The 16995-nt window shown below is 36.3% G+C and overlaps 1 protein-coding gene across 10 annotated transcripts in view; it reads left to right on the top strand.

Annotated features, from left to right (window-relative positions):
* The window catches only part of RBMS3 (RNA binding motif single stranded interacting protein 3), a 705499-nt gene that overhangs the window by 490240 nt on the left and 198264 nt on the right, over positions 1–16995 (top strand). For all 10 annotated transcript variants that reach the window (XM_068558019.1, XM_068558022.1, XM_068558021.1 and 7 more), the window contains exon 6: positions 1715–1794. In XM_068558019.1, the coding sequence (XP_068414120.1) occupies positions 1715–1794 (80 nt within the window). The remainder of the gene's footprint in view (positions 1–1714; positions 1795–16995) is intronic.

The raw sequence follows: 16995 nt of genomic DNA, 5'->3' as shown, positions 1-16995 counted from the left end.
TAGGTAACCAACAAGGACCTAATGTATAGCACAGGGAACTCTACTCAATATTTTGTAATAACCTATAAGGGAAAAGAATCTGAAAAAAAATAGATATATATGTATGTATAACTGAATCACTTTGCTGTACACCTGAAACTAACACATCGTATATCAACTATACTTCAATAAAAAAAAAAAAAATTCTTAACCTGATAACTCAGATGCTCTTGCCTGCACCCCTCAGCTTATCTCCAAGAGTTTCCCTGAGTGAACCTTCCACTGGGCCACAGTGCTCTGCTCACTCTACCCCATCTACAAGGACACAGCCTGCCCCCTCCCAGCCTGACCCCTACCCTAGTTATTTCTGCAAAGGCCTTTCTGGCCTCCTGTGCCCACTTCTCAGAGTTTTCCTGGCTTCTGCAGTTCCTCTCACATTTGAATTCCTCTCGGTGTAATAAATATATAACTTATTTGGCATTTGCTTATATATATATATTTTTTTCCTTTTCTTTTTTTCTCTGCATATAATATGAATGTGAAAACACACATAAAATTTAGATGTAGGAAAGTTTTACAAATTGTGTCAAAGGGCTCCATTCCAAGAAAGTTCACATTAATAACAGAACAGAAAATCCAAAATTATACACTTTGCCTTTTAGACAAAATATTTCACACATTTCATACACATTCTTTTATATGTATGTGTGCCATTTCTTAAGTCCGTTTTTCCTCTAGTGTACCCTTTGTGGGAATTAATTTCTTTTGATCACAGCCAACCCTTTATCTTCCACACCCTGTTTTACAAAATAATAAAGTCCAGATATAGTTACTATTTAGAAAATATTGCTGATACTATTCTACCTAGGAGACAGCAACACTGCTAATGTTGGCAGTATGATGCTATGGCCCCAAATGTTATTCATTAGCTTGTATCTGAGGTGCCAAAATTTGGCACAAGAAACCCAGTCTAGGAATATTGATACCTAGTATGAAAGAATAGAAGATTGTCTGAAATTGAAAATTAAGAAAGTTCAGGACCTGAGGTTTGTGTATGTATGTTCTCCTCCCACATTTGGGACCCCAGATAACTCCCTTCTATCTCTCGCCCAGTGGGTTTTCAATAAAGCCGTCACGATGCTGATGACAACACCGCCGTGTGAATCTCTCCTGTAGGCCGCCGGTTGTTTAAACGCGATGCATCCCCTCCCCTTGTTTTGTGGAGACCCTTGAGGTACAGCTTAGTAGCTCCTGTGCAGGTTGGTGTCACCCAGGCCTCAGCTAAAAGCCCGCCTCTACCACTTAACTGCCAAGCTGGTTCATCTCGCTAAGCCTCGCTGCCCTCACTAGTGTGAAGGGCAATAACGAGACCTGCCTCTCAGGTTTGCTAACTCAAACACTCAACACACATTTATTGATCACTTTCAAGTGCCCAAGCATTGCTGTGTGGATTGAGTAAGATAATGCGTCAGGATTACGTCTGGGCGATGATTCTGCACAGCGCCGTCCACGGTGGCAACATTCAGTAGAGTAAGTGATGCTCTTAGTAGTGATGAATTTGTGATGTTCTATCCACCTGGTCATGGTGGTCATGGCAACAGTTGACGGTTCTGGTAAAATTCTGAAATCAAGCTTTTCTGTGGTTTTCTTAATTTCCTTTTCTTTTTAATTTATTTTTCCTGGGTATGTACAACTTCATGAAAGCATATGATCCCCTGTTTACTTCTTTTCCCAGAATGGAGTCTACTGAAAAATGTGAAGTGGTAATTCAACATTTTAATGGAAAATATCTGAAAACACCACCAGGCATCCCAGGTAAGAAATACCATAAAGTAATCATTAAATAATATCTAGGCTCATCGCTGTTATCAGAATGAGTATATAGTAAAGCCCGTGGTTGGCCACTGGGAGGGAAATTTTTGCCTTTAAAAATATGTATTTTTTAATACTATGTAACAACGCATCTTTCTCAAAACTACCAAAAGCTTCTTGGTGATTGTTCTTTGGCCTGTCTTTTGAATCTCTGCTGCTAATTCCCTAAAGTGAATTAGAAGAAAAACATAGCAAAGAATAGGTTAAAATGCACTCGAAGTGAAGAAAGTTTGTGACTCCTATCATTAATATTGGTATCCTGATTTCTAATTTGTAACATATCTAAACTGTGATATATTATAAATAAAATGACAGTGGCATCCATAGATTGAGGCCAGTTGACAAACAATTCTTACCAGTCCACGACAAGAAGAGTACAGAAAAGGAGGGTAAGCATTTAGAAACTTTTGTAGCAATATGACATTATCATGAAATCTTAGTGCATAACTTCATATTTTACAAAAATATCAAATGCACATTGAATTTATTTTAAGCCGTCCATGCATCAGAGATAGTCTAGGAAGCACCAATCTAGGCTACCTCTGGGCATTTCACATTTCCGAAGGCAAAATTCTTAAGATTTGACATGCATTATAGGATGATATAACTTTATGCTATTAAAAATTACGGTCAATGTAAAAGAATTGACTATATCACATCTATCAGGATGTGAGCTAGAAATACCTCAACATGATATTAATTTGGAAGTAGTATATATGAAAAGTATTGAATATTAAGTGAGTAAATAAAAAAATATATCTTACTCATATGTCAATAAAACTGGAAGAAAAAATATATTTTACTCATGCATAAAAATATTAAAGGTTGAGTGAAGTCCTAAAAAAACATTATAACAAATAGGTAAGGAAATATCTGAGTATACACGTTGGGTTATTTGTTGCTTTTCGATTTTCCGTGATTCTCCGGAGAAAAAATGTGAAATTCTTCAGTCTTACAATATTTTTCCTTTTGATGATTTTAAGCTGCCTATCTGTAGTGTTTGCTACATGAAGTATCTACTATTTAAAATGGCTAGAGAGTTCAGGGGTTGAGCATTTTGCTTCCTTAAAATATATTGAGGTTATATAGAAAAGGAAGTCTGAACAAAAAGAGAAATATTTTTGTGGCGGAATCAGGTTCCTTTTATGACTCACTCAGTTTTGGGAGGATGTTGGGAAAGGAGAAAGGCCCTTCAGACTGACACTTGGATGATCTGGAAAATCCCAAAGTAGGGCCCCTGGTTAATCACGAGCCGGCAGTGAAGTTGTACCTCATTTTGGTTAGTTTCCATGTGTGAGATTCCCTTGAGAACCGGCTGCATTATGATCCAATTGGAGACATATGGTGTTGTTGAGAAAAGAGTTAGCAGTTTTCATCTCAGCATGTCAGCTGCCCTTGCATTTTAAGAGAAATACTTTTTTTTTCTTTTAGCATAAAGGACATTTTAAGACACTCTGCTCAGACCCATCACTGAGTAAAGGGATTGCATTGTTAAAGGATTTTCCCCTTATTCATCTTATTTTAATCCAACAGATGGCTACCTATATAGAAGGCATTCAAACTAGATGTGAATTACATGGTTATAGAAAAAATTCAAGAATGAACAAAATAGGTGGAAATTATTGTTGATTGAAGTTTTAATACAGGTCTCAGTTTTTTATGATTCTTCCTTTTTGGAAAAAGACAGTGAAATCCTTCTTGACCTGATTGATTTGAAATTGTTTTAGGTTAACCCATAGAACATACAGCTGACTAATAGAATTTAATGCTAAAGACAAATAAAGTCACTACAAGTCCCCCAAAGACCTGAGCATCCTTCCTTGAATAAGAAGGCTGTGATATTAACCTATCTAATATCATAGCTACACCCAATGAAAACATTGTGAATAGCAAGAATTTTGTTATGGGTTTCTCTCTCACTTTTATCTCGTGGGACCATGAGAGGCAGAATAATTATGCTCAGTTAAAAAACTCTTAAGAGATACAACTTTATGCTTCTGAGATTAGCCTTCAACATAATAGAATTAAATATACAATATCGATCATCATCAGTACTTGAATTTGCTTATGTATGCTTACTTTGGAAGTCAAATAGAGTTTAATAAAGGCTTCAAATGCTAACAGAAGACATATAATTTTTTTAGTGAAGTATAGTGGATTTACAATGTTATATTAGTTAAGGTATACAGCAAAGTGATTCAGTTATAAATATTCTTTTACATATATATATATTCATACATATTTATATTCTTTTTCAGATTCTTTCTCCTTATAGCTTATTACAAAATATTGAGTATAGCTCCCTGTGTTATACAGTAGGTCCTTGTTGGTTATCTATTTTATATATAGATAAAAACATATAGATATAGCATATAGTGTGTATATGTTAATCTAACTCCTAATTTATCCCTCCCCCCTTCCCCTTTGGTAACCATAAGTTTGTTTTCTATGTCTGTGAGTCTGTTTCTGTTTTGTAAATAAGTTCATTTATATCATTTTTTTTAGATTCCGCATATAAATGATATCATATTATATTTGTCTTTCTCTCTCTGGCTTACTTCACTTAGTATGATCATCTCTAGGTCCATCCATGTTGCTACAAATGGCATTATTTCATCCTTTGTTATGGCTGAATAGTATTCCATTGTATATACGTACCACATCTTCTTTATCCATTCATCTTTCAATGGACATTTAGGTTGTATCCAGAGAAACCATAATTCGAAAAGACACATGCACCCCAACATTCATTGCAGCACTGTTTACAATAGCCAGGACATGGAAGCAACCTAAAGATACATAATTTTTGATATTTAAGTTTGATGTGGAATAAAATGACATAATGCAAGAGGCTGGTATTTTGGAAACCACTGCAGTAAAATGACTGCTGGGTTCATTTACTCCATCACAACAGGGATAATTAAATTTGCGTGCATGCTGTTTGCCTTTCTTGGTCCTCATTGCTTATTTCTTGTAGATGGTTGAAGTCTTATTTTCAGAAACTCATATCTTAATCCTATTTTCTGTTCCATCTTGAGGCATGTGAGTAGGATGTCACAGTGAGCCCTGATATCTAGTGATTCCTTTGATATTTTCAAAAGAAGTGATGAATTCCTAACTTTTTAAATACTAATGTAGCTTTAGAGAGATGGTCCTTGCTTGTGGGTGCTAATTAAAATCATCTATAATTGATCTGACCACTTGCAATTAAAATAGAACTTTAAAAAAATTGTATAAACCTCAGTGTCTCACTTTATCAAGATTTGACATTTTGAATTCAGAAATTTGTGGGTTTTTAGAACAGCACATGGATGGTTTCAATGCAGTGCTTTAAGATTGTGTGAACGAGAGACCCACAAGGATCCAAAAATGACCTAAGATCTTTCAGACCCTAAGACAGCTGTGTAAAAGAGTGAGCCTTGCTTCTAACCTCCCTCTAAGCAAGCAGAGAGAAATCGGTACCATATTCACATCCCTTCCGTCTCCATTAGAGATGACTTGGGGAAATGTGCCATTTTTGTTCTGTCACTCTTGACAGTCGTTCCTCTTAAAGTAAATGCAAAGTTCATTATTTTTCTGAGATGATGATCTAGTTTCCAAATCCCATCCTGTGTCATTTCTATAGAATAACAAGATAAAAATCTACATCAATCCAAAACTTTGACATTGATCAGGCTTTCTCTCTCTGAGTTCCTCCTATTTGTTTATAACATATTTAATTTTATTGAATACATCATGGATCGTTAATGCCTATTACAGCCTCCCAGAACTAGCTCTGTTCACTTTGAATTATAACATTGTCCCCAGATTTTGGCTACCTGGATCATTGAAGCTAGATATACATCAAAGAAAATCTAATTATTTGAATTCTGGTATGTGAGGTACAGGAAATTAACTAAGACCATGTGGCCGTGTTGCTACCAGCAGGTGGGAAGCAGCGGCCAAAGACATGTTAAATAGCGTCAGTCATGTCATTGCTCTGCAGAAAGGGATCATCTGGTATTTTCTCCCTCCCCTAGAGGGAAAAGAAAACACTATTCCATAAATGTCGCATGTCGTACATATTGATCTTGATGTTTTCTGGACAAAATGAAGCATCATTAGTTGCTTGCTTGCCTGACCCCAGACATTTCTTTGTTCCAAAACAAATTGCACAGCAACTTGTGCAGCCCCAAAGCGTTCCATTTTAAAACCTCTAGCAGAAAGGGTAAGTTCCTGGGCACTTCAGGGATCTGTAGGGCGTGAACTAGAAAAGCTCACATTCAAAGAGCCCGGGAGCACCACGTGGAAAGGCTTCGGCATCTAAGAACATGTATTGACGAGCAGAACATTCAGACTGGTTTGAGGAAAAAGAAATCACGTTTTGCTCTTCAACTAGGCTTTTGCCTGTAAGCACACGTTCTTATCAGTGGAGCAGTCTTTTCAGAAGACAATGGAATAACCCACTTTTAGTATGATTTTATTACTCTTTGGATAATTATATCTAATCCCAGTTGAACTCCAAGAAGTAAGGTAGGGTTGAGAGAGACCTCACCCTATTTGGGGATCTTTTCAATTTTAGCAAATCTTCTGATCAACAGAAATTTGGACAAATACTTACGTGACAGAGGAATCATGTTTTCCTAATCAGTAAAATAAAACTGTGTGCCTTCTTGATCCTTTTTTTTTTTTTTTAATTCATTTTTGGCTGCGTTGGGTCTTCGTTGCTGCGCGTGGGCTTTCTCTAGTTGCGGTGAGCAGGGGCTACTCTTCATTGCGGTGCGCGGGCTTCTCATTGCAGTGGCTTCTCTTGTTGAGGAGCACAGGCTCTAGGTGCGTGGGCTTCAGTAGTTGTGGCTCGCGGGCTCTAGAGCGCAGGCTCAGCAGTTGTGCCGCATGGGCTTAGTTGCTCCGCAGCATGTGGGATCTTCCTGGACCAGGGCTCAAACCCGTGTTCCCTGCTCTGGCAGGCAGATCCTTAACCACTGTGCCACCAGGGAAGTCCCTGATCCTTTGATATATAATTTTACGATTGTATGTTTATGTAAATAAAAAATGTGTAGGATTTTGGATGTGTATGTGTATTTAGGGGAGCATTCAAGGAAAAATATTTAAAATCTGATAATTTTTTAAAGAAAATGGAAAAAATTAATGTTGTTTGCATAAATTTAAAACTTCCCTCAGAGTAAAGTATCAACAATGTACTAAAATGAAATTTAGATTACAATTCTGAATATCTGAGCAACAGACACATTTTTATCAGGGAAAATGTTGCCAACTCTCACAAGCAGTGTTTCCTCAGTGGTACCAGTCTGATAAGTCACAAATGCAACTATAGTTGAGTAAAAGGCAGCAAATAGAAAAATATTATTGTGTACAGTTTAGTAAAAATATATCTCTGATTCTACTCATGAGAAGCACTGCCTAACTCTGAGTTTTTCCTCTTTGCAAAACTAAAGCATCATTTGCATAATAAACTTCGCAAACACCTTGATCCCCAACTGGGTGTTGGCTTAGATTTCTCGTTAATAAGAGGATTTTTGCAATACTTAGGAGGTACTTTCTGTTGTGCTCTTCATCTTTAATGTTAGTGATGCTTTCTAGATTATTTCTATCTACCAAACCCATAGTTGGTTGCTTCATGATGAAACCCTGCTGGAGTATTATTAGTGAATTTCACAGAGCAAACTGACTACTTCATAGCCAATAGAGTCTTAGAGGCTGTGAAGTCTATGTTCTTGGCCAATCATTTCTCAGCCTTTCTATGGAGCCACACCTGATACGGTGAAGGTAGTTTGCGAGTTGGTAACTAATTAGATAGGGAAGAAAGGAGACAGAGATTTTTACATTTTGAAATCTGGGTAGTGAGAGGCCAGATACAGAAGGTACAGGGGATCATCTTCAGGAGATTAAAAATGATTGGAATGGGTTTTGAGTCCTGTGCTATAACCCTCCTCTGCCTGTGATCACAGCAGAGGAAGAGGGGTGCATCCAGGAAGCATCCCACATCAAGCATCCAGCAAATCTCTCCGCTTTTGTAATTCAGGGAAAATGTATAAAATCTAAAAATCTATAAAACCTCACTCAACCTGATATGGGTTTTCTGCAAAGTTTGGGGGAGTTATCACTCCCTAGTACAACTCTCAATCAATGGGAAATGAGAGTCAGCAGATTCTAGGAGTTTCCCACAGTGGTAACAAGCTCAGTGAGGCACCTTTTATTGGCTTTTCTTTCTTCCCTGACTTTCTTTTCCTTTCCTGTTATGTTTCTGCTTCCTGGCATCAGCTCCCAATTAAACTATCTTGTTCCAGGCTCTGATTTGGGGGAACTCAAATTAAGGGGGGTGATCCAGCAATTGTGGTAGAGAATTATGTTTTGATTTAAAACTTCTGGCCATAGAGGAAGAAAGGAGATACAGCTAAAGTAGTGAAGTGAATTTCATTGACCAAATATATTGTTTTCATTACTTTATTTTAAAAATTTATAGTAGCATTTATGAGCCATGTATTAAGGATGATAAAGGTGAATATTAGTGATCCTAGACAGATGGTAGTCAGAGTTTAAATTTAGCAAAAGAGATGTGTAAGACAATGAGGATGAAGTGCCACCGTGACGTGGCTGACCTTAGAAAAACTGCAGACATGAAGAGGTGGGTCGTTGATGAAAATGCGGAGAGAATGAGGGCCCAGGAAATAGTCATAATGCCAGCAAAGTGAAAGTGAGGGGCGGGCATAGAAAATCATGACACAGAGAAAAGAATTTGTGAGATTTTGGTCTTGGATAAAGGTAGAGCGGTGGCCATTGATAATGGGTCCAGTGTGGGAACATCTGGAGTTGATAGAAGTGAAATGATCTTTAGTTGAACAACTGGGCCTTCTGATTAGTATGTTGCGAGGGTTTTCAACAAGGTTGTAGATTTCCTCACTAACCTTCCCTCTTCCCTTGATCTTCCCTAAAGTTCTAATCTTCATAGGAGAAGGTTAGGGAGGGTGAAGAGTGCTAGAGTGATTTTTTGTTTATGTATTTGATTCTGAGTTTTCTAAACCCGGGTTTGGTTTAGTTGTTTTATTTGTTTTTATTATTGTTGTTGCTTCAAGTGCTGTTGTTTAGCTCAATGTAGATTCTCAGTAAATGTTCTTTGAAGTTGATATACAATTCCATGAATTGAATAACCCTCATACTTATATTTGCTTTTAATGGAATTCCTGAGGGCGTATGGGGGATGCCCACCTTCTGTGTCATCAACAAACTTGTAGGAAAACATTGAGAGAAATCTTTAAGTCTTTTCTTAATTTCTGACAAAAATTCTCTACAACACATTTGTGTATCTAAATATACCGAGAGAGAGAGAGAGCTATATATTCACAAGAAAAAGAAACTTAATTTGATTGAGAAAGATTCTAGTTGCTTTTTGAAAAGCCTCATTTTTCCAGGACTGCTTTCCAAGGTGTTATGCTGGTAATCAAATTGTTATTTCTTTAAAGAACTCATTCTTGAATGGGACAATGATGAATTCTGCTTTCCAACACAGAAAATAATATTGCCTAATTTATATTGAAATAATGTCTAGATCTTAACTTCTTGCCACTGGATCTAGTTAGGCACTATTACTATGCTGTACTTTTTTTTTTTTTCTTTTTTCACATAAAAATGTGACTATCTTGAGAATAAACAGAAAAGAGAATTTCTTGGTCTATGCTTTTATTCCTTTTGGCATAAAGTCACTTCTCTCTGCCTATAGGAAGTACTGCATTGGCTTATTATTCCTATTATAATGATATATAATACAATATGTAGTATTTAATCAATAAGACATGGACAATATGTTTTGCTGGCCATATATTTTCTATAATTATATATAAGCACCAATGAATAGTAGCAGAATTTGTCTAGAGTCTGCACTTGACTCCAGAATCTGATTTTTTTTAAGCAATCAAAATTTCATGGAACTGAGAAGAGGGATGAAGAGGTTTTCTATACATCTCCAGAATCACGAATCATCCTCATCTATTTTTATGTAAAATAATAACTCCATTCAGGTCTTCAAAAATTTATTCATTGAAGATTTCACAGTAAAGACTTACAAGGGAATTCCCTGGCGGTCCAGTGGTTAGGACTTTGCACTTCCACTGCAGGGCACCCAGGTTCCATCCCTGGTTGGGGAACTAGAATACCACATGCCACACAGCACAGCCAAAAAAAAAAAAAACTTACAAAATAAATTACAAAGCCTTAATTTTATTCCTAAGATGATGTTGGGCTTTGCCTTCTGTCAGCATTGCTAATGGGTAGTTAAACCATGAGTGTCTGTCCAAATGAGTCCTGTTAGCAAGCAAAGAGGTTTGAGTAGCTTAAGACCAATTAAGACACAAGCCATAGAAACCAAGCTCTGAATAATTAAGTGCTTAGTGCATTTCCACATCTAGAGTTTCATTTAATAGGATTGATTTAAAAATACATTCTAACCAATTTTTGGATAAATGGATAGTAGCCTGAATTAAATTCTCGCCACTCTCTCCTCGTAACTATCAAGAAGCCTGCCATGTACACAGCTCACTATTTATGATCTAATTTTTTAGAATGAAAAGTCCGCAAAATTTAAGAAAATATTTAAAGAGGAATATAAATGAAAACGCTCATTAAGAGAGCTCTGAATCAGCCATCATTTATCTTATAACTGTTTCCTCTGATTTCTTACCTCTTTAAGCCTATGAATGATGAATCAATTAGTTTATTTATTATTTTAGTCATTTTTCATTACAGAAGAAGAAATCTTTCAAAGGATATTGGCATGTTTTTGATCTATTTTTAGAATTCATATATTTCAAAGACATATTTATCCAATTAGACTGTACATTTTTCTAAGAAAAAACTTTAATGTTTATCTTTCCCTTTTCCTCAAACAACTCATAAACTATTTGAATGTAAAGACTGCACCTTGGTGTTCATGTTTCAAGCATCTAACCCAATGCCTGTCACAGAAGAGTACCAATAATTATTTGTTAAATGAGTCAATATCTACTTGTGATAGGCAGAATCATGCCCCTCCTCCCCCAAAGTACTCTAAGTCCTAATCCCCATTCCCTGTGAATATGGCAAAGGAATTAAGGTTGCAGTTGGAATTAAGGTTGCTAATAAACTGACCTGAAAGTAGGGAAATTATTCGGGATTATTTGAGTGGGCCCAGTGTAATCACAGGGGTCCTTAAAAGTGGAGGAGGGGACAGGACAGGAGCTCAGAGGGATGCAGTAGAAGGACTTGAGCCACCATTGCTGGCCTTACAGATGAAGCAATGTGGGCAGCTAGCCTCTGGAATATGAAAAAAGCAAGAAATGGGATTCTCCCCTAAAACCTCCAGGAAGGAACTCAGCCCTGTTGACACCATGATTTTATCCCAGTGGAATGTGTGTCAAACTTCTGACCTACAGTAGTATAAAGTAGTGAATTTGTATTATTATATAGCCCCTTGTTTTTTTGTTAATTTGTTATAGCAGTAACATAAAACTAATAGACTAGTATAGAACTCATTTCAACTGAATATCAGCCAAACTATTTATAAATTACATTATAAACAGCCTCTGGAGAAATTTCTTAGTTTCTCGTATTTTTAACTTTCTTTGTATTATTTGGTGCCTTGTATGTTAAACAGGAAAAACTATCTTGTTAATTATTTTGACTTTATAGTTTCTTTATACCTTCTCATAAAGATATATTAGAATGGAAGACTGTTAAACATCCAAAAAGAGAGTCTTTGGAGATGGGTGATAAGGTATCAGAATATTTTCGTTTTTTATTGAAGTATAGTTGATTTACAATGTTGTGCTAATTTCTGTTGTACAGGAAAGCAACTGAATTATACACATATATACATTCTTTTTTATATTCTTTTCCATTATGGCTTATCCCAGGAGATTGGATATAGTTCCCTGTGCTATATAGTAGGACCTTGTTGTTTATCCATCCTATGTATAATAATTTGCATCTGCTAACCCCAAACTCCCACTCCATCCCTCCCCTAACCCCCTCCCCCTTGGCAGCCACAGGTCTGTCCTCTATATGCACGAGTCTGTTTCTGTTTTGTAGATAGGTTCATTTGTGTCATATTTTAGATTCCACATATAAGTGATATCATATGGTATTTGTCTTTCTCTTCCTGACTTACGTCACTTAGTATGATAATCTCTAGTTGCATCCGTGTTGCTGCAAATGGCATTATTTCATTCTTTTTCATGGCTGAGTAGTATTCCATTGTATGTATGTACCACATCTTCTTTGTCCATTCATCTGTCAATGGACATTAAGGTTGTTTCCATGTCTTGGCCATTGTGAATGGTGCTGCTGTGAACATAGAGGTGCAGGTATAGAGAACATTATTTTTGACCTAAAGAAATCAAATATCATTTCAAACCATCTGTTTCCATAAAATGTGCCAGGAAAAGTATACCACTGTAATCTAAATTCATGCAAATGTGTACCTCTTAACTCTCAACCCTAATATTTGCTTTCAGTAATTGCTGTTATTTAAAAAAAAAAATCATTAGGGTTTAGAAGAGCTCAAAGAGGTTATAAAGCTGATATCAGCCTTGAGTTTTAGGTGATTATATCTAAAGCATATATGATGCCCCATTCTGGCTCACTGTCCCATGAAATGAAGAGTGCCCTAAAGCTCCGAATAGGTGAGTCCCATAGGAAAGCTTAGTTTTGAGACATAAGTAGAAGTTCAGGGAGATAATTATCAATATTTTTTAAGTGTTAACACGATATACAGTTGGCCCTTGAGCAACCCCCAGGGTTGGGGCACTAACCCTTCTCGCAGTTGAAAATCCTTGTATAACTTATAGTTTGTTCTCTGCATATGTAGTTCCTCCATATCTGCAGTCCTACATCCATGGATTCAATCAACCTCGGATTGTGTAGTACTACAGTATTTCAATTTACTATTGAAAAAATTCCAAGTATAAGTGGACCTGCCCAGTTCAAACCTGTGTTGTTCAAGGATCAACTGTATATTCTTATTATTCAAGTGCTTAAATTCATATTGATTTAAGTGCTTCTTATTATTCACAGGATTAAAATACTTTCAGGGAATTTACAAAAATATATTTCTCAGCCAAAAATGTATTACAGTTCTGTAGCAAGATTAGGGGGCTGTAAATAGGGTCATTTTCTCTTGAACTGAGAGTGGGACTTATTTTGGACCAGAAGTTGATCAAATAGTGTACTGTCACTGAAATGTCCTAAAGTAAAAGACTCAACAACTTAAGTTGATTTCTAGCTGTTTGGTGTTAGAGCAGATGTTAGCCCTCCCAGGGTGCTTGCCTGACTTCCATCAGCCAGCACCTACATCTCTCTTTCTAGGTGGGCTGCCCTCAGGCTGGGGGAGCCTGGTTTGCTGATGCACAATGAGAGTTAGAAGTATCTAGGAAGTCCCTAGATACTTGGGGGCAGCCCTTAAACAATGATTGACAGGAGTTGGGCTCTCTGCATCCCAGTTCTTTTGCTCCTGATGAGAACACCCTGATGTACCCTATACTATCTCCACAGTTTCCCTGACTTACCTGGACATAGACATACTAGACACACTCTAAGTAAGGTAGCAATTGTTGATAGTTATCAGGCTTCTCTGCAAAAAGCAAAGACAGTTTGACTATTGATAAGACCTTTGTAGTGGTGGATAGAATTACAATCCTGTGTAATGTGAGTGAGTAGGTTACTGGTGGGTAGCACGATTTAGCTGATCCTACTGTGTCTTGATAAAGGTACATCCAAAAGAATCAAAATTGTACCAATATAAAAGATAATGGGGTTTTAATACAAGCATTCTTAACAAAGCACAAAAGCATAGAAATCAAATATTGAAACTATTTTTTATGAGCAATCACTTTAAGATGGTGTGGTGTATTTAAACCAAATGGTGGTCCAGAGACCAGTGGGGTCCCTGAGATTCTTTGCCTTTCTGGTGGTCTGCAAGGTCAACATATTTTCATAATACTGGCATATTGTTTGCCTTTTTCACTCTGATTCTCTCATGAGCATAGAGTTGAGTTTCCCAGAGGCTACGTGATGTATGATATGGCAACAGATTGAATGCAGAAGCAGATATTAGAATCCAGCTGTCTTCTTAATAGTAAGCCCAAAATTACAGAGATTTGCACAGATATAAAACAAAGCCACTCTTGTGTTTATTTATTTTGTTTTTGAATTTTTTTAATAAAAATATATCACTTGTGGTATCATGTGATTTTTAAAAATTTTTTATTGGAGTATAGTTGATTTACAATGTTGTATCAGTTTCAGGTATACAGCAAAGTGAATCAGTTATACATATACATATATCCACTCTTTTTATAGATTCTTTTCCCATATAGGCCATTACAGAGTATTGAGTAGAGTTCCCTGTGCTATACAGTAGGTCTTTATTAGTTATCTATTTTATATAGTAGTGTGTATATGTCAGTCCCAATCTCCCAATTTATCCCTGCCACCCCTTACCCCCTGTTAACCATAAGTTTGTTTTCTACGTCTGTATTTTAAAATAAATTAATAAGGAAACATCTAAAGTTCTGGGTTTTTTAATGGTAAATATAAATAAATTTAGCCTATGTAAGCAAAAGCTCTTTGGAGTCTTTAATAATTGTTAAGAGTGTAAAGAGGTCCTGAAGCAAACATATAAACAATCAACAAACAAAACTTAACAACTTTGAATGTCCCTGATATAGAGTGAAACTCAAGATTCAAGTCCTTTCATCTTCTCAGCATTAGAAAAGACTAAGGAAGATAGCCATGATAAAGATGAAGTTTAAAATATCCTCTCATCTTTCTGATCTTATGTGGAAAAACTGGATGTGTTCTGGAATGCTATTTTAAGTGGAATGATTAAGAAATACACTTCTATTAAATGAGTTACACTATTACTTTTTGGAAGCAAGCATACAGATTCCTTAATTTATAGTGAGTCTTTTGTTTTTAAAATGCAGAGGCAATGGTTATACTTCTAAACATATGCTTCATCATTTTATTAGCAAATAGTGTATTGTTTGACCGAGTACATGAATGTTTTGTTGGAACAATGTGCATACACAGCATGTGTGGTGTGCACGGTTGTGGGAATGGAACGGTGTGATTTGTGAGTGGCACATGAGTCTGTCAGGACTTAGGGAGAGTTTAAGGATAATATTTAAGAGCCAGAAGGCTAACCACAGATACGACATAGGAGTTCTGTTATCATCATAAGAACTGCTAATTTCACATAGTGCTTGTCTTCCAGCTGGACTGTACTTTGGAGTTCTACCCACCATGTGGGATGCATCTTACAGACTTCCAGGTTTACTAGTTGAAGTAAATAATAACAGTAGTATAATAATAATAAACAATAACACATAACTAATTGAACACTCTATACTTTTAGTTTTCACATAATTTTTTTCTTAATTTTCAGAAATGGTAGTCTCCTGTTCCAGAGTCCCAAAATCATGATTCTTTTAAGCTTATTGCCTCTTAACCTAATATGAAAGATCTCTAAGGAAAGTAGTTACCTAGTCGTCTTTAGTAACTGGTTATCATTTTAACCCAATGAATTCATGTAAGAGATAAAAGAATGTTAAGATACAGTTTCTCCTGTAATTTATTTTGAAAAGGCACAACTTAATATTTGTTTACATCCTTTGACAGCCCCATCACTTTTCTCATCCCAAGGACAAGTGTTTTTCCTTTTTGCTGCATGTATGATGGTAAAGAAAAGTGCAACACCCACTCCCTTGAGAGCCTCCTGGCTGGGATGATCTTTTTCCTCTGTGAATTTAACTGACGGGAGAACATATTCTATAGAGAAAACCATCTTCTCCCTTGGAGACTAATGGATCTTGGTTTGACTTTTGGTTCTGTCTCTTGTTACTTTTGAATATGGGCAAGTTATTTAGTCTCTTGCCAGTTTCGTCAAGGAACCTAATGTTTCCATTAGGTGTTTATAATGCCTTCTTTACCGAAGTGTTGCTAGAATTAACTGAGAGATTTTGTGCAGCTCCACAAAAGTTCTGGCAGGAAATGGTAGATATTCCCGTTATAGGTAACATCTGTTTGCATCATAAGAATCACTTCATCAACGTCCACTCTCTAGGCTGGAAATATAATTTCACTTTTGAAATCTATGAACTATAATCATTGATGGACATTATCTAGTACATGAACTGTATAAGGTATACCTCTCTTAGAGCTAGGTTAAAACCACCCTTCAATTTCCAAACTTTTTCACACATGTCTCATTCTAGAATACTGTCCAATTAATTAAGTGTCTCAGTGGGACCTCAACAGTTCTCTAGGAGGGTTAGAAAGAGTAGCGCACCAGATATATATTTACCTGAAATTTGCTGTGGTGACCCCCAATTCATAAATACTGGTCACACTTCTGATAGAACCCAGACAGTCGTGTTAATGCAGAGGGTCATTATTTTAGGTAAAACAACTGTAAAAACACAAATGACCTCAAACCTCCTGTAATGATTTCTCGGCATATCTTTGCACCTCCAGTTCACAGGTCCTAGGATCCCCCTCTACCCTAATTTCCCAAAGAAATCCTGCTCAAAAGTAAATATAACATTTTTCATGTAGATTTTCCTGATTTCCAACTTCTCTGCTCTTAAATTGCACTGCATCCCATTGAATTGTTTTCTCCTATACTGGGTATCCATTTGTGATATAAAGCCTCGTGTGACAATTGCTGTCTACTTACCTTATCCCACTGGATGGCAGAATTATGCCTTTTTTAATCCTTATATCTCCTCCAATGTCTAACATTTAAACATAGGAGATGCTTAATATAGATACACGGAATTGAATTTTAAAACATTGAGCCCATTATTCCAGTGTGATTTCTTAATACTGTCTTAATAATACATTTGATCAGTAAATACTTATAAAGTGAATATAGAAGCTATCAACTATGACAATTCCATATAGAAATATTTTGCGTAATACGTTCCTTTTTGTAAATTTTAAAACACTTAAATCTCAAAAGCTTTCATTGGATGGAAGTCAGTGTTCAAAAATACAAATATCCTTTTCTTTCTCATAAAGGTTAAATTATCTCTCCATTCTATACCCTACTTTCCATTGCTCCCGTCTCCCGATTAAAAAAACAAAAAAGTAATGGGCTATGAAATATAAAAG

Source organism: Eschrichtius robustus, chromosome 12, assembly GCF_028021215.1.
Source record: "Eschrichtius robustus isolate mEscRob2 chromosome 12, mEscRob2.pri, whole genome shotgun sequence".
Lineage (NCBI taxonomy): Eukaryota > Metazoa > Chordata > Mammalia > Artiodactyla > Eschrichtiidae > Eschrichtius > Eschrichtius robustus.
This window is presented reverse-complemented; position numbering and strand designations above follow the sequence as displayed.